This window comes from Notechis scutatus, chromosome 1 (genome assembly GCF_049901735.1).
Source record: "Notechis scutatus isolate UNSWTSFEM ecotype Mainland chromosome 1, rNotScu1.2, whole genome shotgun sequence".
In the NCBI taxonomy this organism is placed as follows: domain Eukaryota; kingdom Metazoa; phylum Chordata; class Lepidosauria; order Squamata; family Elapidae; genus Notechis; species Notechis scutatus.
This window is the reverse complement of record NC_142009.1, coordinates 127,115,205-127,138,267: the sequence shown is the minus strand read 5'-3', so window position 1 is coordinate 127,138,267 and position 23,063 is coordinate 127,115,205. Positions and strand designations below refer to the sequence as shown.

At 37.3% G+C, this 23,063-nt stretch overlaps 1 protein-coding gene across 23 annotated transcripts in view; it reads right to left on the bottom strand.

The window, feature by feature from the left end:
• DST (dystonin) overlaps positions 1 to 23,063 on the bottom strand; it is a 333,803-nt gene that overhangs the window by 152,917 nt on the left and 157,823 nt on the right. For 20 of the 23 annotated variants that reach the window (XM_087945546.1, XM_087945452.1, XM_087945460.1 and 17 more), the window contains 19 exons: positions 16,690 to 16,783; positions 14,884 to 15,038; positions 13,267 to 13,729; positions 13,040 to 13,168; positions 12,754 to 12,831; positions 12,494 to 12,655; positions 12,296 to 12,400; positions 10,733 to 10,828; positions 10,114 to 10,239; positions 9,745 to 9,897; positions 9,368 to 9,522; positions 9,075 to 9,201; positions 8,164 to 8,347; positions 7,268 to 7,425; positions 5,150 to 5,328; positions 4,793 to 4,931; positions 3,796 to 3,989; positions 1,929 to 2,091; positions 1,158 to 1,241 (listed from right to left, as the gene is read on the bottom strand). In XM_087945546.1, the coding sequence (XP_087801672.1) occupies positions 1,158 to 1,241; positions 1,929 to 2,091; positions 3,796 to 3,989; positions 4,793 to 4,931; positions 5,150 to 5,328; positions 7,268 to 7,425; positions 8,164 to 8,347; positions 9,075 to 9,201; positions 9,368 to 9,522; positions 9,745 to 9,897; positions 10,114 to 10,239; positions 10,733 to 10,828; positions 12,296 to 12,400; positions 12,494 to 12,655; positions 12,754 to 12,831; positions 13,040 to 13,168; positions 13,267 to 13,729; positions 14,884 to 15,038; positions 16,690 to 16,783 (2,944 nt within the window). Of the gene's footprint in view, positions 1 to 1,157; positions 1,242 to 1,928; positions 2,092 to 3,795; positions 3,990 to 4,792; positions 4,932 to 5,149; positions 5,329 to 7,267; positions 7,426 to 8,163; positions 8,348 to 9,074; positions 9,202 to 9,367; positions 9,523 to 9,744; positions 9,898 to 10,113; positions 10,240 to 10,732; positions 10,829 to 12,295; positions 12,401 to 12,493; positions 12,656 to 12,753; positions 12,832 to 13,039; positions 13,169 to 13,266; positions 13,730 to 14,883; positions 15,039 to 16,689; positions 16,784 to 16,902; positions 17,279 to 23,063 lie in introns of those variants that run through there. The other 3 variants (XM_087945498.1, XM_087945600.1, XM_087945535.1) reach the window with 1 other exon arrangement.

Genomic DNA, 23,063 nt, shown 5'->3' with positions numbered 1-23,063 from the left:
GATAGTTGTAAGTCACTTTTTTCAGTGACATAATTTCAAACAGTTGTTAAACAAATGGTTGCAAGTCAAGAACTACCTGTACACACAATTATTTTCACTTTGGTAAGTAAACACATACAAATACACCCCAAGGCAGTGTTCTAGGACCAACTCTCTTCATACTCTACATAAATGACCTCTGTGATCATATTAAGAGCAACTGCGTTCTCTTCACTGATGATGTAGAGCTATTCAACACCACAGATAATGCTGCTACCCTCCAAAAAGACCTCGACTATGTTTCAGAATGGTCAATCAAATGGCAACTTCAAATCTCAACAAATAAATGCTCTGTCTTACATATTGGCAAAAAAAAAAATACAAAATAAAATACAAGCTGAATAGTCAAGACCTTGTTGAGGATCCAAACTCTGTCAAGGACCTTGGAGTACTCATCTCTAATGATCGAAGTGCTATGTAACTACATAGCCAAAAAGGCATTAAGAGTTGTTAACCTAATCCTACGTAGCTTTTATTCTGGTAATATCACACTAATAACTAGAGCATACAAAACATTTGCTAGACTCGAATACAGCTCATCAGTCTGAAACCCATATCATGTATCTGATATTAACACAGTTGAGAAAGTCCAGAAATATTTCACAAGCAGAGTTCTCCGCTCCTCTACTCGTTGCAGAATACCTTATGCCACCAGACTTGAAACTCTAGACCTAGAAAACCTAGAACTACGCCGTCCTCGGTCTGATCTAAGTATAGTATATAAAATCATACATTGCAATGTCCTACCTGTAAATGAATACTTCAGCTTAAACCATAACAATACAAGAGCACACAATAGATACAAACTCAAGGTTAACTGCACCAAACTTGATTGCAGAAAATACGACTTCAACAACAGAGTGGTCAATGTTTGGAACACTCTACCTGACTGTGGTTTCTTCCCCAAGCCCCAAAAACTTTAACCTTAGACTGTCTACTATTGACCTCACCCCTTTCCTAAGAGGCCTGCAGGGGACGTACCTACCATCCCTGTCCTATTGTTTATTTTTATTATACATATCCATCTCATGTATTCATAACTAAGTTTATACTTATACCTGTTATCTTGTAAGTGATTGACAAATCAAATAAATAAATAAAATAAATTTCAGGTTTACCTTCACTGCAGTTGAATACTGCTCTGAGTATTTCTGGCATTCATCTAGCTTGTTTTGTTTCATCTCTATTTCAGACACCAGCATCTGTAAAATCAGTAGTGGCACTCAATATACAACAATGCTTTACAAAAAATACTTTAAGCATACATTTTCTAACCTCATCTTCCTAAAGAATTTAAGTAAACCAATAGAGAAAAGCACTATGTTGCTTAGATCTACTGAATCTATTTCTTTCATCTGTTAAGAATTACATATGCTTTCCAACTATCTCAAATTATATGCTGACAGTACAATACAGCATTTAAAATGAGACTGTTTTAAATGGTTGAAATGAACATTGCTATTTAGCTTAACTGGACTTTGAAAATGCAGGATAAGAAGAGTATTGAGGCCTTTGCTCTTTGGTTTTGGAGAAGACTCCTAAAACTGCCATGGACAGCCAAGAAAACAAAACAGGAGATCTTCAATCAAACCAACCCAGAGTTCTTACTTGAGGCACAAATGACCAGAATCAAATTATGCAGGAGACCTAGCAATCTGGAAAAGCTCTAAGGCTGGGAAAGATGGAAAGAGAAGAGAAGAGGAGGCATTCAGTTACAGTGAGGATAACAATGAATTCACTATGGGAAGACCTAAAAGACCAGGTTAGGAACAAATCTATGGGGTTGCTAGGAGTAAAAAGAATAATTCAAAGGTGCACAATCAATCAATGAAGCTGAATTATTAATTCAGTTGATTTAAGAGATATTATAGAACTTTTCATGATTGTACCTTCTGCTCATTTAGCTGTTGTGCCAGAGCTTTACTGTTCTTGGGTGGGTTTTCCTGAAATTTTTGCTGTGTTTCTTCAACTTGCTTAATCCAGTTATCCAGTGCACCATAAGTATCTCTGTAGTACTTTAGAGATTTATTGATAGTCTCCAAGTCACGTAACCTATAGTTGACACAAGAGCCATTCAGAAATGAACAAATGGTTATTTTAATGCAGTAAACTGCTTTTTATAAAGATGTAATAATACATGGCACATATTCTCCAGTTGTACAACACCTTAAGATAAATCATATTATTTTCTTCATGTAATAGATTGTTATTAACACAGGGCTGAAGCTGAGAACCTGTGCTTGCAGGAGTTCACTAGCAAATTCATGGCAAAAAAAAAAGATGCTGGTCAATTATCTTTCATTAAGTATTTTTCTCAGGATTAATATAGAAGAACTGCAAAACTAGTAAAACAAAATTTTGACATTTCAGTGAAAGCTTAGCTTCTCCAAGTGAGCTATTATCAAGAAATTATCTTTTCTCTGAGATATATACTAAGGAACAGGACATCTTTCCATAAAGACTAAAATCAATATAGTGGTCCTTATTCTGTTTTTTGGGGGGTGGGGTGGGGTGGGTGGGCACGAGGCCTGCTTGTCCCTTGTTTGAAATGCCAGGCAGTAAATAACTTCAGATATAAACAAGTATGATCAAAGACACTTTAAAATTATCCTGCATTTCTGAACCACTACCACTAGAGTGTGGAAACCAGAAATAAACAGTCAATATTTCTTCACGAGTTCACTTAAATTCAGGTTCATTGTAGAAAACACTATTCTGTCAATTATATCATATTATATTGCAAAAGAGTACATGCAAGTTTTATATACCTGTTTTCGAGGCAAAGATATAAAAAACACTGACGAAGGAATAGTAGGCAATAATTAAATGTTACGCTAAATGCAACTGAATTAAAATTATAGGAATAATTAGTGGGGCTGTGCAGTGCTTTAGATTCAAAAGAAAAACTGATGCTACAGTGGGAGCAGGGACACTCATATAGCATCCATCTCCAACTCATCAGAGAAGCTGCATCTTTTCCCAGGATCATATGGCTGACCAGAAAAATAGATGTTTCATATAGGTACTACACTCATAAAAATTGCAGAAGCATTCATTACTGGGAAAAGCCGCAAAACCACTGTTGCTTGCAGTGATTTCCATTTCAGGGCCTCCAGACTGACTAATTCAGTCTAATTGTTTATTTTAGAATACAATTAATTTTGAAACCAACATTTCAAATGTAAAAGCCTACCAATTACTTTTAATTAATGTCTACAAACTTTTATACTCTAAAAAACTGTAATAAATAAATTTCCTTACTCCCCATTTCTTACCCATTCATGAACGGAAGCTCAGCATTATTCTAATAAATGGCAGGCCCGACTGCTTTGAGCCCAAATTTGACCTAATATCACCGTAGGAAAAAAAAAGGGCAACGAATTCTCTCCCTAACAGGTAATTTTCCTGGAGACCATAATTCCCTGACACTTTTCTACTCAAACCAGTTGTTGAGAAAAGTGGCCTGGGAGGAAAGTGATATGAGGAAAAGAGCAAGCACGGGGCTACTTCAGCTTTTACTGATAAGACAGATCTACTGCCATTCTGCACACTATTTAGAGCTGACTATTTTGTCATATTCTTTCCAGTATTATTTCTCTCACTGTCAAAGTGATGTCTTCCAAATTAATGGCAGCTAAATGTAGTCAGTCTCATCATTACACACCTTGACAGTACAGTATTATGCAATGAGATTATTTTATACACCCTTGATGACTTTAGTCTTGTCAACACAGTTTTTAAAAAGATAATACCAACCTGTTTTCAATCTGAGAATGCACATTTTGCCATCTCTCAGTTAATTGGTCTGCTTTCTCTTTGTGCCAGTCAAAGTCAAGATCACGCTCCTTGTGTGTTTTAAACATCTGATCACTAATTGCTTTCGCTTTCTGGAGTTCATCTTCTAAAGCATGGAATACTTCTCTTTTTTCATCAACTTCGGATCTCCATTGCTAATGAATAAAGTATGTGATGATAAACAGACAACATTGTTCCTAGTGGCATCTTCCCAAATGCCAAATTCAGGCTCCAAACCCAACCCTCCCCAGATGTATCTGATTGCAATTATTATTTTCAAACACGGTCAATCAATATGCCAGATAAGGACAATGAGAACTATAACTCACACATTTATGGGTTAATAGGTAAGAGAGGACTACTACATTATAAATAATCACGGGGATATATCTTAGTATGTCAAACAAACATACTCACTTTACTAAACATATGTGATGTTACAATATTTACAGTATTCTTATCATGTAGCATGGAGTTACAATTAAGTATTCCACAGTTTATTCCACGTGAAGCTAATATTTTTCAATGTTCCCAAGCAGGAGGGAAAAATGAGAGGAAGGAAACAGTCTAGGCTACAACTTCATTGTTCCTGGAGAAATGTCTTTATTATGGATATAAGGCAAGAAAAGGGGAATAGTTTTTTTTACCAGATTACTTCAACTATTTTTGTCTTTAAGGCCAGAGAGTAGAAGAAAAGCTTCAATATTTGAAATTGGCAGATTTGGACTGTCCTTTATGAACAGTCGGTGTTAATATGCAGCTTCTAGTAAAGGGGTACAATGGAATGACACCCACAATCATTTGAACGGACTATATTTCATCAGCCATCTATCCATGATCCCAATTCTACTTTCACATTTGGAAGTATTCACTCTCTCAAAAGTCACTCATTATGTAGCTTGTAACATGTTTCATCTTAATAGGAATACTGATACCAAATTAATACCCATGTTCATACCTTCAGGGTACCCATCAGGTTCTCTATATTGCTCTTGTCAGCAGTTAATGGGTCTTCCTCACAAAGTTTGGTTTCGTACTGTTTTACTAGAGCTTCAGCCCCTTGAGTGTTTTTGAGCACCAAATTGACAGTTTTTAACCTGAAACAAACAAAACGTGTGCTATTCACAACCTCAAAAAATAACAATAAAGTTTTCAAAATGTCTTAATACGGTAACTGAATTCAATTATTTAATTCTATCCTTTCAAAAGAAGAAATCTGCCTTTCGATATTAACATTTTCATACAGCTATGTTCACAGCTAATAAATATTGCTACAATAAAGATGGTGGTGTGTGCAACAAAAGGCCTTTCTTACTTTTCTATGTAGATGGAAGACATGGAATACACCTGATTCATGTTCTGAATTACAAGATTAAGTTCAGACCGCAGAGTTGGGACCGAAGGGGAACCAGCAGCTTGGCTGAAGAAATCATTGCATTTATCTGTGATTGTTTCCAAATCATCTTTGAGCCGATCCAGCTCCTTTTTGAGCTTCTACAGAAAGAAAAAGAAAAGGGTGAGGCTTATTTCATCTATAATAAAGGGTTTTTTCACAAATCATATTCTTAAACTAAGGGAAGGGCATAAGTTGAAGTTCCTAAGAACCATAAGCCACCACTACAATAGCATATTGCTAGACTTGGAGGACTGATTAACACCTATCTCCCTGCCAGCTTATTCCTTCCTTGTTTGTATTAAGGCTAATGAGTTGGTTGGTTAAGGTGCCCATCATATTTCTTTTTTGTAAGTATTTGTAAATGAAAGCACAACAGCATATTACATTTTTATGCTAATGTGGCTGAAAGCCTACATCTTTTTTTTCCTCCCTATTTAGAAACCTATCTCCAACTCAACATTAATTTCCAATGTAATGGTTTAGGCCATAGGTGTCTAACCTTTTGGCTTGCTTAGGCTGCACTGAGTGAAGTGGAATTATCTTTGGCCATTAGAGTTAATGTACATAAATAACAAACTTCCTTTATTATTATTATTTACAATCTTGTGGGGCCACATTATAAGCTGTCCTGGGCCACATGCAGCCTGTGGACCACAAGTTGGACACACCCAGTTTAGGCCCTTGGTGTTCCCCCTCCCAAAAAAAGGGGGTTATGTGAACAATTTGGCATGAAACATTAGGCGACAACTATAACTTTTCCAAATCCATACAAAAAAGAAGATAGAGAACTGTTTTTAATTTTATTTCAGTTGTATTTCAAGAAATGTCACATGGAAAGTATGTCCTAACTAAACATGTTTCATATTGATCAAATCGTCATTATCTAAGTTTGCCCACTATGCTAAATTGCAAGCTGCAGAATGATAAAACCAATTATGTTCACACATTATAAGCCAAACCTTACAGAGTTGCCTCAGTTTTTGCACCATAATTTGTGTTTGTCTGAATGATCTTCATCTGATGAAGTCAAATGGGGTCAAATGAAACTTTCAGAGAATTCACAAAGCAAGGAGGCCAGTGGTGGGATTCAATTTTTTTTACTACCGGTTCTGTGGGCATGGCATGGCTTGGTGGGTGTGGCTTGGTATGTGTGTTAGGGGAAGGATACTGTAAAATCTCCATTCCCTTCCCACTCCTAGGGCAAGGTTACCACCAGTTCTCCAAACAACTCAAAATTTCCGCTACTGGTTCTCCAGAACTGGTCAAAACCTGCTGAATACCCACCTCTGAAGGAGGCCCAGTTTCGTTTCTTTACTTAAGAGTAATGATAAGGATGGAAGGAAATAATAACAATCTGGATTGGAGCTGCACCTGATTAGGAAGGGAAAGATCTAACATGACCACTAAATAGTTCCCTGGAATACAGGTAGTCCTTGACTTACGACCACAATTGAGCCCAAAATTTCTGTTGTTAAGTGAGACATTTGTTATGTGAGTTTTGCCACATTTTACGACCTTCCTTGCCTCAGTAGTTAAGCGAATCACTGCAGTTGATAAATTAGTAACCCAGTTGTTAAGTGAATTTGGCTTCCCACATTGACTTTGCTTGTCAGGAGGTCGCAAAAGGTGATCAGATGACCTTGGGACACAGTAACAGTCATAAGTATCAAGCAGTAGCCAAGTATCTTAATTTTGATCACATGATCATGGAGACGCTGGAAAGGTCACAACTGTTAAAAATGGTCATAAGTCACTTTTTTCAGTGCCATTGTAACTTTGGTCACTACACGAACAGTTATAAGTTGAGGATTACCTGTATTTCATATGAATTTTGATGGTGCAGAGAAGAATTCTATTTATTCTCCCAGAAGACTTTGATTCCAATCTGTAACAATTTGCACTTATTCCGCGTATTTTAAAAAAACAACACCCTCAACAGATGTAGCTTTATCCAATTAATTTAATGCAAAAAAGTCATTTGAACGTGTTTATGATATTCAAAAAGATAGTTTTCATCAGCAAATTGAGAAGAGTTACCTCTTGTTCAGAGATACGGAACACACTTTCAGGGAGGTCATCCCTCTCCAGAGGAGTTCGAATTTGTCTAATCAAACGATCTTCACAATTCTCCAATCGAAGTCTGATGTTTCGAACTTCTGAGATGTATAAATTGTAAACCGATTCTTCGTGCTCCTCTGTTGAAACCAATGCACACAGATGAATTAAGCCAACTGATTTTATTTCTTTCATCTGCTACCATGTGATATTCTACAACTAAAGTTTCAAAGTTTAGAAATATAACTCTCCTTGAAATCCAAAATTAATGTGCAACCAACTGTTCTGGATAGCGATAATGAGAAATACTGGATGTGATAATAAGGTGGTGTGAAAAGGAAGGAATGGTGTTATGTATTTCTTGTTTCTAACCTTTTCTACCACCTTTAAAATATCTTTTCTATTTGACAGAAATAAAGTAATCTTGAATTTCGGGTATCGCAAATTTCCCAGAAATATTAACATTACAGAAACAGGTTGCTTAAGAATTAATCTTTATGTGTAAATAATGTAACTTCTCTTAAATGTTCTTATTCTTAGCTTTTTTTATGTATCCAAGCAATAATCCAAAAATGGATCTTAGGAGCAACATCCTGCTTTTGCACACATATATCAGATGTGCAACCTATTACAACTAGCTGACTCATGTGAATAATTGATCACATGACAAGGAAACCTGGAAAGAAAAGGTACAGAAGACAGTAGTCCGTCTTTTCTGTTACTGGAAACAAAAATCTTTAGCTTTGCACTAGTGTTGCTATGATCCAATTAAAACAGTGTAGTTGACAAGAACAAAGCTGAAAATATCGCATCTAAAGCAATACACCACATCAAGGACTTTATAACAGTCTCCTTTCTGAGATGATTAATATACTTACCTCTCTCAGCAGACTTAAGTAGCTCTTGGTAGTACTGCTTGCATACATTTACTTCCCTTTCCAACTGGGCAATGTCAGCAACAGAGAAAATTTTGGATTCCTGGCTGTCTTCCAAGAAGTCATCAAAGCGAGACTGCAAGTTGCTTAAAACCTGCTGATGTTCACCTGGCAAGAGCGTTTTGATCTAGAAAATGTTTTAAAATTGGAGTAAAATTTAAAATCTTTCCAACCATCAGCAACATTCCTTCCCTTTCCATGATATAAACATAAAGCACAGACTGCTCTTAAAGCCCTTATTCGTAAAGCCCTTAACCCACCAGTTACTGAAATTTTGACTCAATAAAAGCCCAGGAAATATCAAGCCCCAGGGAAATCAGAAGATCTAGGCAGTTCAAATGGGTATAAAGATTTATTGCAAGCTTAAGCTCTCTACAAGAATCCAAACTACTAACAGCCAAAGCAAATTGTAGAGAAGAGTCAATGAAAGTCAAGGTGGGCTGGACTTAGTTCTCTTGTGGGTGCGAACAGACTCAAGACTGACGATGTGCTTGACCCCTCCCTTGGGCTCAGCCTGGTCATCTCCTACAGGGAGGTGCCTCTCAGGAATACAATGCCTACAGTATATATACATACAGTGTATATAAAGACAAACATCCATCTACTGGATATTGTCCCAGGTCAGAATTGTTTTAGCAGTTTTATAGAAAATTCCAATATAATATTGGTACATCTTTAGCATCGTGTCTGCTATATAAAATATGATGCTCTTCTCAAACTTTACCTATCATTGTAAGTGGTAAAATGTAAATTCTTCATTTTAAGACCATATTGCTGAAATACTGAATGCTGGGGTGGGGAGTGGGGAACTAACTAGGTGTCGAAGTGAGAGTTGGAATACATGAAAAACTTACTGAGGCCACATTACTTGCTCGAACAGTTTCAATTTCAGTTGTTAAATAGTGCCAAGAAACTACACTCTTCAGATTTATATGTGACTCATGCCACAGAGCTAGGACATTCTGATATTGCTGCTCAATTCTGAAATGCATAAAACATAAGGGGGTTAAGTAAGCAATATCACAAGAGAGTCTTAAGAATATACTGGTAATAAATTCCCTAGAATGCATGAATTTTTCAGAATGATTTCAAAAAGCAAGTGACATTAATATGGGTTCGGTGTGTGTACATTCTGCCAAATTCCTACCTATTTGCAGTGTCTATGGCTTCTTTGTTGGGAGGTGGGATGGTAAAACAAACAGAGGGAACCATGGCCTCATTGCCACTTGGGCTGATCACTTTCCATTTTGCTCGATGAGAGTTGCTTGCCAGGACACATTCATCATCCTTGTAAATAGTTATCTAGTTGTGAACAGAAAAACAGAAGAACTGAATGAGCCTTTCTCAAAGCACCTCTGTCAACAACTGATGCAACAAAAAGAACAAAGTAAAACTGATTCAGCCCCCAACTGTGGCAATAAGCTCTGTGGGGTATGGAGGAGACTTCCAGGAGCTTGTTATCAATACCCAGCCCAGGATCTTCTTCTCCCCATAACTGATTCGAAGATGGTAAAAGCTTCCAACCTCAATCTGTCGATAGTCACAGATGGCCTTAACTGGGATGGACGTTTTGAGGGAATTTTCAGGATTCCTCGGCTTTAGCTGAACTATTGTCTTTGCTCTGCCCACAAGGCCTGCCACGGTGCTCTTGTACTGTAGGAGCTGTTCTTTTTCTTCCTAGATGCCAATTTAAAGAGCAAATGTTAAACATTAAGCATTCTTTTCTTGGAAGTGTTTTAAAGTTTTCTTGGTTTTTTTCCCCCCCAGTTTGGTTTCTTTTCCAAGATGTAATTCAAATGAGGCACAAGAGACACCCTGGCAAAAAGCGCAATAACTTAGAAAGTATTAAACATGCTTGAAGAGTAAAATCAGCTAACATATTGACATTCCTACCATAGACTCCTGGATCAGATCTTCTAGTTTATGAATGCTGCTGGATCTATCGCAATTGTATTTTCGATGTACAGCATCTCGTAAATTCTTCAAGTAATCTAGAGCCTCTTTGGCATCACTGAAAAACTAGAATGAAACGAAGTTTTCATTTAATAAGGCACTATTGAAAATATGTTTATTATACAGAGAGAAGGGGGAGAGAGGGAGAGGGAGAAAGGGAGGGAGGGAGAAGTTTTGCAAGTCTCGTCACTCCCACTTTCAGTTTGAAATAAAATTATAAAACCAGAGAAATACCTGAATTGTGAAAACAAGAGGTTGGGAAAGAATCAAGCTTTAAATGTCTTTAGGACAGCAAACAAAGAGATTAAAACAGTAATGGTTACTGACTTTTTTCCACAAGATTTATGTACAACATACTGGACCAATAGAATCACTACTGGAATAACATAAAAATAGTGTCTTTGAAACATCTGAATTAAATGGGTAAAAACTGTATCTTTATCATAAAAACATTCCTCTACATTGCTTAGCTGAGAACCACATTAGAATTTCCTTCTTGATGGTATAGCTACAGCTGAAATCTGCAATCATGCCACAGCATCTTCAATTTAATTCATACCTCAAAATATGCAGTGTTTTCTCTTAAATGCTGTTCAACACATTGGCAGAGCTGTAAAATCCAGCTCCACTGGGTTTGCATTGCAGCTCGGTAGGCCTGAAGGATACAGAAAGAGATAAAAAACCATATGTGTCTATGCAACCCCAGCCCTAGTTCTCTGTAATGAGAGAAAGAATACGAGGAATTGATTTTTCCCTCCCCCATTCCCAATGCCTTTTTCTCAGCAGTATGCTGTAGAACAAAAGCATCCACCTTCTAAAATATAAGCTGCTCTACAAAAATGAATTAACATTTTCTGGAAAGTTAAGTTGACTGCCATTTAGAACCCAAACACCTTGGCTACAATTTATATTATTGGTCAATGGCTGCCTGTCTAATTGGCTAACATTACTGACCCTTAACAAAGAAGCAAAAAAGCTCGCTATAGAATCCAACAGAGTGAATTGTTTAATAACAAGGACAGATCATAGAGCAAATCTACTTCTAGTTTTCAAGTATTGTTGCAGAATATCCATTCTGACAGAGATGCACAATCAATTAACCTATGGCCAGTTCTGAAACCGAGAGGTGTCCATATTAGCTGGCTACAGTCTTTAGTTGTAAGTGGTGTTTCTCAACCTTAGTAAGTTTAAGTTGAGTGGATTTCAACTCCCATGGCTGGCTGAAGAATTCTGGGAGCTGAAATCCACTCTTATTAAAGTTGCTAAGGTTGAGAGCACTGACCTACAGTATGTATCTTAATTCTAGTCCAAAATAAATATAATGTCCAAGTAAGATCTGTAATAATATATAATTGTGATGCATAACGACAATGAAACATTTACAGGGAGAAGTTCCTTGCTACATATGAACAAGGAAAATACTGCCCCCTTCTAGGTGTACTAGATTCACTCCTACTCAAAACATTAGATGGTGCTATGGTACTGGAATTCTCCTTGGGGAAAAAACAGTGCTCTGCATTCCTTTTTAAATAACTCAAAACAATCCCCAGTGAAACGCAGCCAGTGAGAGCAAGAAATAGAACAGAATACAATAGGATATTCAGGAAGAAATCACAATGGATTAGGTGGAACCCTAAACAGGAGTGCCATGTTTTGTAATCTTGTTTCTTTCATTTTAGGACAGTAGCAAGGTGTCATGCTGCACCTTAAAGTCTAATAAATGCACTGAGTCATAACCTTTCACACTCAACTATATACTGCAAGAAAAATGTATGTGCAGCAATAACACAAAATGGAAAAGCAGAACCCAGACATACATATTTATCTGCAGCTCTAATGTGTACAAGATGAAACCAGTGATGCCTGTTATTGAGTTCTGTTGGAAACAGAAGCACAGTAGAAGACTAAACAGGTAAGAATATCACAAGATTGTGTATCAACTTTCTAAGGTTTTCAACAAAAGCCAGGGGAGTGGGGGTGTTGGGAGTTGGTGTTAGAATAAACACCACAAACATACAACCAATTGGGGAAGGTTGCAATTCTTCAGCAAGTTATTTGAAACTGTTGCTTTAAATTTGGAATCCTATAAAAGGTGCTTCTAAAGCCAAATTTAATAACCTACCTCAATAGTTAATCTTGCAGGGTGGTTTTCAAAGAGCAATTGTTCTGCTATTTCCTGTACTGATTTAATAACTTCTTCTTTCTGGTCAAGTTCTCTCATCAGATCCTTTCAAATTAAAAAAAGGGGGAAAAACTTTTGAAACCTGAAGCAAGTAGAAAATATGTTCAGTTTTATTTTTAAGACATTACTATATCTTACGGCATGATATTCCTTTTTCCTTGCTATATTTGTGTTTCTTTCGCTCCAGTCATGTGCAACTTCCGCCTCCTCCTTTTCATTCAACCATATAAGTTCCCGAGTAGCACGTGATACAAAATTGTGAAGGGTGTCGAGGTGTCTTTCCTGATTTCTGGACGCATTCTTGGAAAGACAAAAAGAAAAAAAAAACAAAGCTTAATTTTGCTTACATTATCAAGGAACATCCCACTGAGACCTGGACTTCTTGACAATGATCTTACCAAGAGTTTTGCATATTGGCTCTCCAGTTTGTGCAATTTTTCTGCATAGCTGAGTTTGAGGGGAGCAGTCATTTGGATCTGCATAGAACAAACTGGATTAGAGATTTTTTTTAAAAAAGAAGAGCTCTAGACAGACAACAGTTAACAGAAGGATTACACATTTCTTTTTATTCATTTAATTAATATAACAAGAAAGTGATCCTTCTTTAAGCCAAGTGCAATTATACAAGAAGTTAAAATGCATGTTTTAAAATAGGTAGAGTCACAAGGTGTTTTTATGCTGTACCTCACTGATTTTTGCTTCTTTAAGACTTGACTCAAATTCTTCAATAGCTTTGTGAACATTCTTGTGATTTTCAACATGGCTTTCAACCCCTGGCAAATCTGAGCCCCATTCGGCTCGGTCAAGTTGTACCTGGTAAAGGGAAGTTTAAAAAATTAAACTTGATCCATTGTACAAATAAGAAAAAAACCATCAAGTGCAAATGAAGACCATACATATCAAGATGTTACCTGCATTTCATCTACCCATCTTAAGAGGTCCTGTACAAATTTCATATTGACTTCTTCTTCTGTTAAATTCTGATCAATAAAAGCTGATTTCATCAGAGGTTTGCGAATCTGTGTCATCTTGAGTGTTTGAAGTCCACCTGTGTCAACTCCAGTTATGTAACTTTGAATTAACCGTGGTGGGAAGCCCGGAGTGTATGCTGGGGTGATGGCTGGGGTCAGTCTTGGAGAAAAACCTGATGATAAACCTGACGTCAGACTGGATGAGGTCAAGGAGGGAGACAAGCCCTGATTTAGTCCAGCGTTTAAATTAGGGCTTAGGCTTGGTGCAAATCCTGAGTTTAAGCTTTGTGTTATTCCTGATATCATCATCTTGGTCTGTTCCGTTGTTAGTATCCTCCCCTTGTTGTAGATTGAGGAACACTCTGCTTTTAAGGCCATAAGGTTATCTCGGAGTTTTGCAACCCTACATTAAAACAAAGAAAAGCATTCACCATAGAAATTGACTGGCTACTACCTCAGAATTTTCATGAAGAACAATAATAGAAATCAGAATTAAATAATTAAATTAACTATCATAATAAAGGAGTCAGATCAATTTGTTCCAATAAATCCTTTTATAATCTGCACAAAGTTGATGCTTTCATGCTATAATGGTACTAAGGTCATAAAATGTCTAGCTGTATGTTTTTGGATGTAAAACATAATCATATAACAAGACTAATAAGCCCCTATAATCAGTTTTGTTTCAAAAGCGATTCCTGAATATGCTCTTTTCATATGAAAAGGACAGCTTGTTTAAGATACATTTGTGCATCTTCGAGAAGGAAGAGCAAAAGTGACTGTAAGAACAGGAATCAAACCATTTAGCTACTAATGGGAAAAATGCATACAGCATCAAAAAGGCTTTTCTACATACTGGTAGCAATATTAGTTCACATTTGATAGTAAAAGTTAACTTGTTTTATGTGAACCACATATGGTCCCTGGAAACCACATAGAGCAGACTGTGTTCTCACTAACATGAGGTCTCAGTTTGGTAGGCTGTAGGGAATGGCTTTTACTGAGGGGAAAAAAAAGAAGAAGAAATGGGAGGTTTTCTTTTCATCCAGCAAAAGGACTGAGAACAGCAGTGTTCCTGCTGGTACTGTAGTTACCTAGGACCTGGTGAAGATTTTACAGTTGAAAAGTTGTCCAATCCTGATTTACAGAAGCACTCATTTATATATGTTTATATTACTCTCAGCATCTCATAAAAGTAGCGGAAGATATTGCTAGACACTTGCTGAATATGTGATATCCATACTTCTTGCCATATGATAGAATCGTCTTATCCTGGGCTACAGGGCAGCTGAAAGGATTTCAGAGATCAGATTTTAAAGCAGAATTATCTATGCCCTACTTTTGAAATCACCTTCTAGCTCAAGCATAGATTAATGGGCATCCTAATTAAAGTCAAGATTAGCAGCGCTTAAATAAATTGTTTAAACAACTTGAACACAGGACTAAGTAAGCCAAACCAATTTCTATTAAAATTGCAGAAATTCCCAGGGGCAGAATAGTCACTGGCATGAGACGTTAGGAACTCCTATTCCTAAATAGTAACCTTAATGTATGTACCTGTGGACTAATTGATCCGCCTGATAATATTTTCCATCAGTAAGAATCTGGGCGTCCATAACTTGTTGGCGGAGAAGATTCTCACATTCAAGTAGATAGCCTGCGATCTCAGCTTCGTTCTGGAACTGCAGGCCTGCTTCTAATCGTTTCCTATCCTAAGTTTAAACAAACAAACAAAAATAACCACGCATGTATTTAACTGGAAAATAAGGTTCTTCTACACTAATAACTTTTTTTGGGACAGACAATAATGATGCTCATTTAGAAATTTTTTAGATGCTTGTGTCTGAAAGATATGCTGTAAGATAAAATCAATTATCATTAAATATATCTGTAACAGCTTAATTTTAAACCATCAACTATTTCTTACGTCAAGCCAAATTTTCAATATATATTGCTCTCTCCAAAATCAGTAGTGTACATAAATAGTAGGCTCCCCATTTAGATAAACAGAAATACATACCTGCACATATAGAACTATTTTGAAAAAATACCATCAATATGATTAACATTATTTTCCTATATTAAAATGCTTTGCAAAAGGTTGCTTAAGCAGCTGTGATTGCTTATTTTCTGAAATGAATACAAAGGAGGTTTTTTGACTGGATAAAACACAAGACAACTGGATTTTACATTTTTCAAGATGAAATTTACTGTAAAGGTAAAGGTTTCCCCTGTTCAATCATTTTCAACTCTAGGGGGAGGTGCTCATCTCCTTTTCTTAGTTAAGGGAGCTAACATTGTCCAGACATTTCCGTAATTATGTGACTCTAAGCCAAGGCACATGGAACATTGTTACTTTCCCACTGAAGTGGTACCTATTTATCTACTTGCATTTGCAAGCTTTCAAACTATTAGGTTGGTAGGAGCTGAGGCAAGTAATGGGAGCTCACCCCTTTGTATAGCACTTGAGTCTCAAACCTGGGCTGTCAGCTTTCCAGCTGACAAGCTCAGCATCTTTAACCACTGAGTCATTATGCCTCTTGAAATTTTAAATTTACCATAAGTACATGAATTTTATAATGCAAAAAAAAAAAAGTACAATCTCTTACAAGACTTTTACTTGTACAGGACTGTTAACTTCCTTGACTTTTGATATATTTTCAAGTTTTAAAAATCCTTAGCTATTCCTGAACATTAAAAACAAATATAAAATTCAGGATGTATAGTGGGAACACACTCTGTAGTTCTTAACTTGAAATATTACCTATTAACACTAATGCATATCTAGCAATTGTTTTTTCTTTCTGGCAGGTACAATATTCTTGAGCATTCTCTACCTCCTCCAAGTTTACTGAGAGTCCTCAAAATTGCAGTGAAATTATAATAAGCATATACTGTGTTCCTTTAAAAATGTTTAGTAGGCTCTGAATATATGTTCTCAATGCCTTATTGACATAGAGAGAGCTTGAAGCATTTAGTACAGTAGCTTTATACTACTTTAAAATGTTTTTAACCCTGAAAGGTGGCATCGTATGTAAAAGATGAGATTCATGTTTAAATCAATTCATTGCATGTGTGATGATATATGATGCATTTTTATGGTACTCCAAAATGAGCTATTAATAAGTACAGATAATTCTTCTCATCTTCCAAATAATTTTTGAAAAGAGTTTTCATAATTCCTGTTTTAAAAATGCAAAGCCTGAAGCCATGGAATGTGATATATTTTGGCCATAGGGTAAGTACTTAATTATACAAGATCTAAACAAAGACGCTGTCCTTCTACCTTTTATCCAATAATCAATCCCCATGGGTTTTCAATATGGAAAAAAAGTCAAAAACTAGATATTCAAAATTACTCACTGACTGAGTAGCATTTCGAGCAAGCATTAGCTTGTCTTCGCAAGTGAGGCTGTCCCGCTGAACTCTGTTTGCAATTTGCTGCAGCATATCTAACCTAAAGACATCAAAGTTAAGACATAAGGCTGATTATACCCTTTCTCCATACAAGAAAGTAGTATTAACTGTTACCAAATAAAGCTGAACTAAATTCTGCAATGTAGTATCAAAACTTACCTGGATCCTTCCATTGGACCATTGCCAAAGCTTATACACGAATTAACAAGAGTTGGACCACAGTTCACAGATACGAAGTTTTCATTAGAATCGATGCTGGTTCGGGTACTAGTGCTATTACTAAAAGAGTCACTACTCTGGTAGCCATAACTGTTAGCATTCATTTTTCATACTCAAAAAGCTCCTTGGTTGTTTGAAAACTGAAAATAAGCAGAATGTCTGCAAAGGCGCACAGCTACTAGAAAGGAGCTAGCTTTAAGAGCAGTTCCACCATTGCATCCTTAAACAGGCTTTAGCGTGCATATTCAAAATCCTGTAAATATTATTTCTTTTCAGATTTTGCCTTCAGCTATATATGCCAATGTGGGCTTGGCTCACACTCTTTAAGTGCCTGTACAAGTAGGGACTAATCAGAATGATTAGGGCGTTAACATTGAAGGAAAAGTGCCAAATACCTTTAGGTAACTGTCATCCAATCCCAGAAACCTAACTGATATGGGACAGGATAAGATCTTGCTTTTTTTAAAGATCTGCAACTCCCAAGTTGTAAACAAAAAAATCGATCAATCGTCATTCTATAGAGTTGTATTTTTAATGAAATAATTCATTATATTCATATTTGCTTTTACATGGGTCTTTCATTTAAGTCTGTCTTCATTTTGACCCAGCTGTGCTCCAACTGTGTGCTTTTGATAATTGCTTATATTACAGCCAAAACAGGACCGGCACTACATTATTTTGCACAGACTACTTTGCAAATAATTCAAATTAAGAATGTATTTAAAAATGTTTTTATTCTATTTAAGCAGATTCACTGTGCAATTACTGGGATAAAAGAAGCAAAAAGAAGGTATTCTGAAAAGTGAAGGAATCAGTTCTCAACAAATGAACCAGCAAACATGTGGAAAACTCTTAAAAACATCACTAGCTACAGCAAACCTCCTTCCCAGGCAGAAGGAAATCAACAACTAGCAGATGACCTGAATGTGTTTGACTGCAGGTTTGAAAAGAAACTACAGCCACCTATCTCCACAACCTACATTTCAAACACACCAACAATAGCCAAGCCTCCTACAACTGGCCCCATTCCATTGGATTCACAACCTTTGGTGATCACTGAAAAAGAAGTGCAACATCTATTTCACAGACAAAAGCCAGGAAAAGCACCAGGGCCAGACAAGATAACTCCTTCTTCCTTAAAAGTCTGTGTTGACCAATTGGCCCCCATCTTCACCCGAATTTTCAATAAATCACTAGAGATGTGCTATGTTCCTTCTTGCTTCAAGCGCTCTACTATCATCCCAGTGCCAAAGAAGCCCTCCATCAAGGAACTGAATGACTACAGGCCAGTTGCTCTAACATTGGTAGTTATGAAAATCTTTGAAAGGCTAGTGTTGTCCCACCTGAAAACCATCAAAGATCCGCTGTTAGATCCCATGCAGTTTGCATACCAAGCAAATAGATCGACAGATGATGCTGTTAATATGGCTCTGCACTACATCCTATAACACCTTGAATCTCCAAATACCTACGCAAGGGTCCTCTTTGTAGACTTCAGTTCAGCATTCAATACCATCATTCCAGACACTCTTCTAAGTAAATTAAACCAGCTAGCAGTACCTGAACACACTTGTAAGCGGATCATAAGCTTCCTAACAGACAGGAAGCAGCAGGCGAAGCTAGGCAGAATCACATTTGATACCTGTACAATTAACACAGCCCCACCCCCAGGCTGTGTGCTTTCTCTACTTCTCTTCTCCCTATATACCAATGACTGTAACTCAAACGATCCATCTGTTAAAATACTGAAGTTTGCAGATGACACAACAGTGATTGGTCTCATTCGAGACAACGACGAATCCGCATACAGACATGAGGTTGTACAACTTGCCTTGTAGTGTAACTGGAACAACCTGGAACTGAACACATTCAAAACCACAGAAATGGTGGTAGACTTCAGAAGAAACCCTCCCATACTACCACCTCTTACAATACTAGACAACACAGTATCAACAGTAGAGACCTTCAAATTTCTAGGTTCTACGATATCACATGACCTAAAATGGATACCTAACATCAAAAACATCATCAAAAAAGCACAACAAAGAATGTTCTTTCTGCGCCAACTCAGAAAGCTCAAACTGCCCAAGGAGCTGCTGATACAGTTCTACAGAGGAATTATTGAGTCTGTCATCTGCACCTCTATAACTGTCTGGTTTGGTTCTGCAACCCAACAGGACAGACACAGACTTCAGAGGATAATTAGGACTGCAGAAAAAACAATATCTACCAACCTGCCTTCAATCAAGGACCTGTATACTGCACGAGTCAAAAAGAGGGTTGTGAAAGTATTTACAGACCCCTCACATCCCGGACGTAAACTGTTCCAACTCCTTCCCTCAAAACGACGCTATAGAGCACTGCACACCAGAACAACTAGACACAAGGATAGTTTTTCCCCGAACGCCATCACTCTGCAAAACAAATAATTCCCTCAACACTGTCCAACTATTTACAAAGTCTGCACTACTATTACTATTAATCTTCTCATCACTCCTTATCGCCCATCCCCTCCCACTTGTGATTGTATGACTGTAACTTTGTCGTGTGTATCCTTACAATTGATACAGATTGTTTCCTAGTATGATTTGATTGCTTATTGTACCCTATGACTATGTATCTTTTCTTTTATGTATACTGAGAGCATTTGCACTAAGACAAATTCCTTGTGTGTCCAATCACACTTGGCCAATAAAAGAATTCAATTCTATTCTATTCTATAAAAAGATCAGAATTGCAGAGTCAATGGTTATTTTTGCAATTGGCTAGCAAGTGTTTAGGCTTGGACACTAATGTCAGTTTACTGACTGCTATAATTTTTTCTATAAAATGTGGTAGCAATTCCTTTAACCGTTTGGCATTAAAAAGATTTTGAACGTGTACAGGCAAAAATGCCAGCACAGCCAGGTGTTCTGATTTCTTGCTGGCAAGGAGTATCAATATTATATATCATTAGAATTCTACAGTCTTTACTTTGTTAAGGAAGTTGAGGCCACTGCTCCTTCAGCACTACTCTTCCTTTAACAGCAGATTTATTTTATAATGAATCTTATAATGTATTATTTTATTGTTTTATAATTAATCTTATTGTTCAACAAATCCCTATTCTGTAACTGACCTCCAGTTTATATTAATGCTATTCTAAACCGTTAAGATTAGGCTTATCATATATGAACATTGTGAGGATAGCAAAGATGGAGCAAACTCAAAACTCTTTGCTCGCATCTAGTTATCTAGATCAAATGGAAATCTAGAAATCAAATGGATTTTTGCATCCCCAATACAGAATATCTAGCAAAGACTGGGCTATCTCACTCTTTAGCTCTTGCCCACTAAAGTTAACAACTACTACAGCAAAACTACTGAGACACTTTCAACTACTGACTGACTGTGATGCAAATTACTTAAAGGTAACCTCCAAACTTTGAATATATCTATACTCCAAGAGAGGCTATGCTGATTGGAAATTAGTGATTATATTCCATGATGCCACTGCCTTATACATGCCTCTTCTCAAACATAGCTAGTGTCTCCCAATTTCCCCTCAAACAGAAGCTCCTTTAGATAAGAAAACACACAAGATGAAAAAGTTAGGCTAAATGATGGGAGGAAAAAAAATTACTACAACCTGGATTGAGGGTATACCACCCTTTTTCATGGACAGCAGCGATGAGGGATTTATAGCTGGCCCATCAAATGAATCCATTTCCCCACAGACCTCAAGCAAGGTCCCTCCCTTCTCTCTCTGCCCACCAAGACCCTTTCCTACCAAGTATGACCACAGATTACCGCAACTTTTTGTTTTCCTAATAAACACAATGCCTACTGAGGGAAATCATTAGCATACGGAAATGGGAGGGATCCCTTTGGCTACCATGTAAAGAAGAAATAAAGCCCTGAATGAATAGGATAATTGCTTTTGCTCTCTTACTTCGTTAAGCTGGAGGCAAATCTGGACAAAGTCAGAGAGATCAAAAGGCAAACTGAAGGTTTCTTGGTTGGGTCATCTGAGAGAGAAATTAATACATAGATAAAATATTAAGAGGTTATGGTCCACAACCAGTCAATATATATATATAGAGAGAGAGAAAAAATATTTTGGTACAGGAAGGACAATATGGTAATAATAGATACTTGAGACAATCTCACTTGTTGCTGAATACTCAGCCATTACTAATCTCTAGACCTTTACTGGCTTACTTTCTACATAATGGGTATTGCAGTAGCAACAAACATCAAGCTTAATGATGGCATCTAGTCTTTGCCTGCAATTTTCTGTTGCTTTAAGTAATCCACAGGATACCCTTTAATTCAGCATTTTCCCCAAGATAAATGTTTTGGGGAGGCTCAGAGCAGGTCATCGGTGGGGGGAAAAAAATCCAATTTTGACTGTGTCCAGCCAGATGCATTTATAGTACTTGCATGACAACATAAGGAAACATAATGTTCATGTCACCATGCTAATGACACAATTGTGCAATTATGTCATGATTCTGACTCAAGTTACATAATGAACATGTTACATCCCCTCCCTTTATTTTTCATATAGATGCCCATGTCCGTGTTATATGCCTAATAGAGGGATTCCACTTAAAAATATTTGCATAGAATTTGCAACATTGGTACTTTGCATGGCACTAAATTAATACAGTTAATTATTATAAGATACACAAATACATGTATACACACCGACGTGCACACAGAGAGAGAGAGATCTGGTATAAAACATAACTCTTGAAAGGCAAGGATCATGAGCATGGTAACCAGTAGAATGGGCACAGCCATTTTCTCATATATTGGCCCAAGCAAGATTTTCATTTTTTTCCTTGAAAGGGGACAGGGAATTCCTTATTTTTCATTGTTAAAATTATTTGGGTGCCAAAGGGTACAGCTTTCATCTCTTCTCTGCCTCAGACTAGCAGGGAACATAATGTGAATTCTCAGTAATTGTCCAGGAGACTCAAGCAGTCCTGAAAAGACTACCCTGATTGCACATGGCCTTGGGAAGTCAGCCTATTTGCTTTGATTTCATGGCACACAATGTCCTTGGCACAGTGGTGGAATTCAATTTTTCTTACTACCGGCTCTGTGGGCGTAGCTTGGTGGTCATGTGACTGGGTGGGTGTGGCTTAGTGATTATGTGACTGGGTGGGCGTGCTTGATGGTCATGTGACTGGGTGGGCATGGCCAACTCAATGTCACTCACATCAAGGGGTCCCTCACCTGGCCCCTCCCCTCCCAGCCATTGCTTGTCACCCAGCCTCAACTTATCTTAGTTCTGTAAAAATGTTGTTCACCTTTTTTGACTTTATTATCTGCATACTATAGATGTACTTTCATGGACCACTGAAAGGAGGAAATGGCTCACATGCTTTACTCAAGAGTGTGAAAGGCAACAGGCTTTTAAGGTGCTGCCACAAAGAAGCGGGGGGGAATGTATTTTCCCAAGAAGCAGAATGCAAACAAGAAGCAATGGATGGAAACTGAACAGAGAAAAGCAACCTAAAACTAAGGAGAAACTTCCTGTGAGTGAGAACAATTAACCAGTGGAACTGCCTGTCTCCAGAAGTTCTGGGTGCTCAATCACTGGAAGTTTTAAAGAAAAGACTGGACAGCCATTTTCTCTGAAATGGTATAGGGTTCACCCCAAGGTCCCTTCTAAGTATTATTCTGATGCCTTTCCCAGGATTTCTGCTCAGAGTTTGGCATCCTCAGTTTTCTTGCCTGAGCTGAGGGTTGAACTAGAAGACCACCAAGGTCCCTTTCAACTCTTGTTAAACACATGTGCATTTTATGCTCTGGACTATTGACATTGAATACATGCAAACCCTGAAAAATATGTGGTAACCCTGGGCAAAAGAAAGGCAGAAAAATCACTCTGGGATAGGGACAGTGTAAAATATTAACACACGATAAATAATGGAACAATTAAAAATAATAGCACAGAGTTTTATCTCTCTCTCTTCCTATTTTTTTCTTTCTTTCTCTCCCCCTCTCTCTCACACACACAGCACTTAACAGACAAGCATTTTGGAAGCAGCTCCTTTAAATTTCTCCAAGGCTGGGGTGGATTCCCCCACCCCCTCTGTCAGACCGCATTC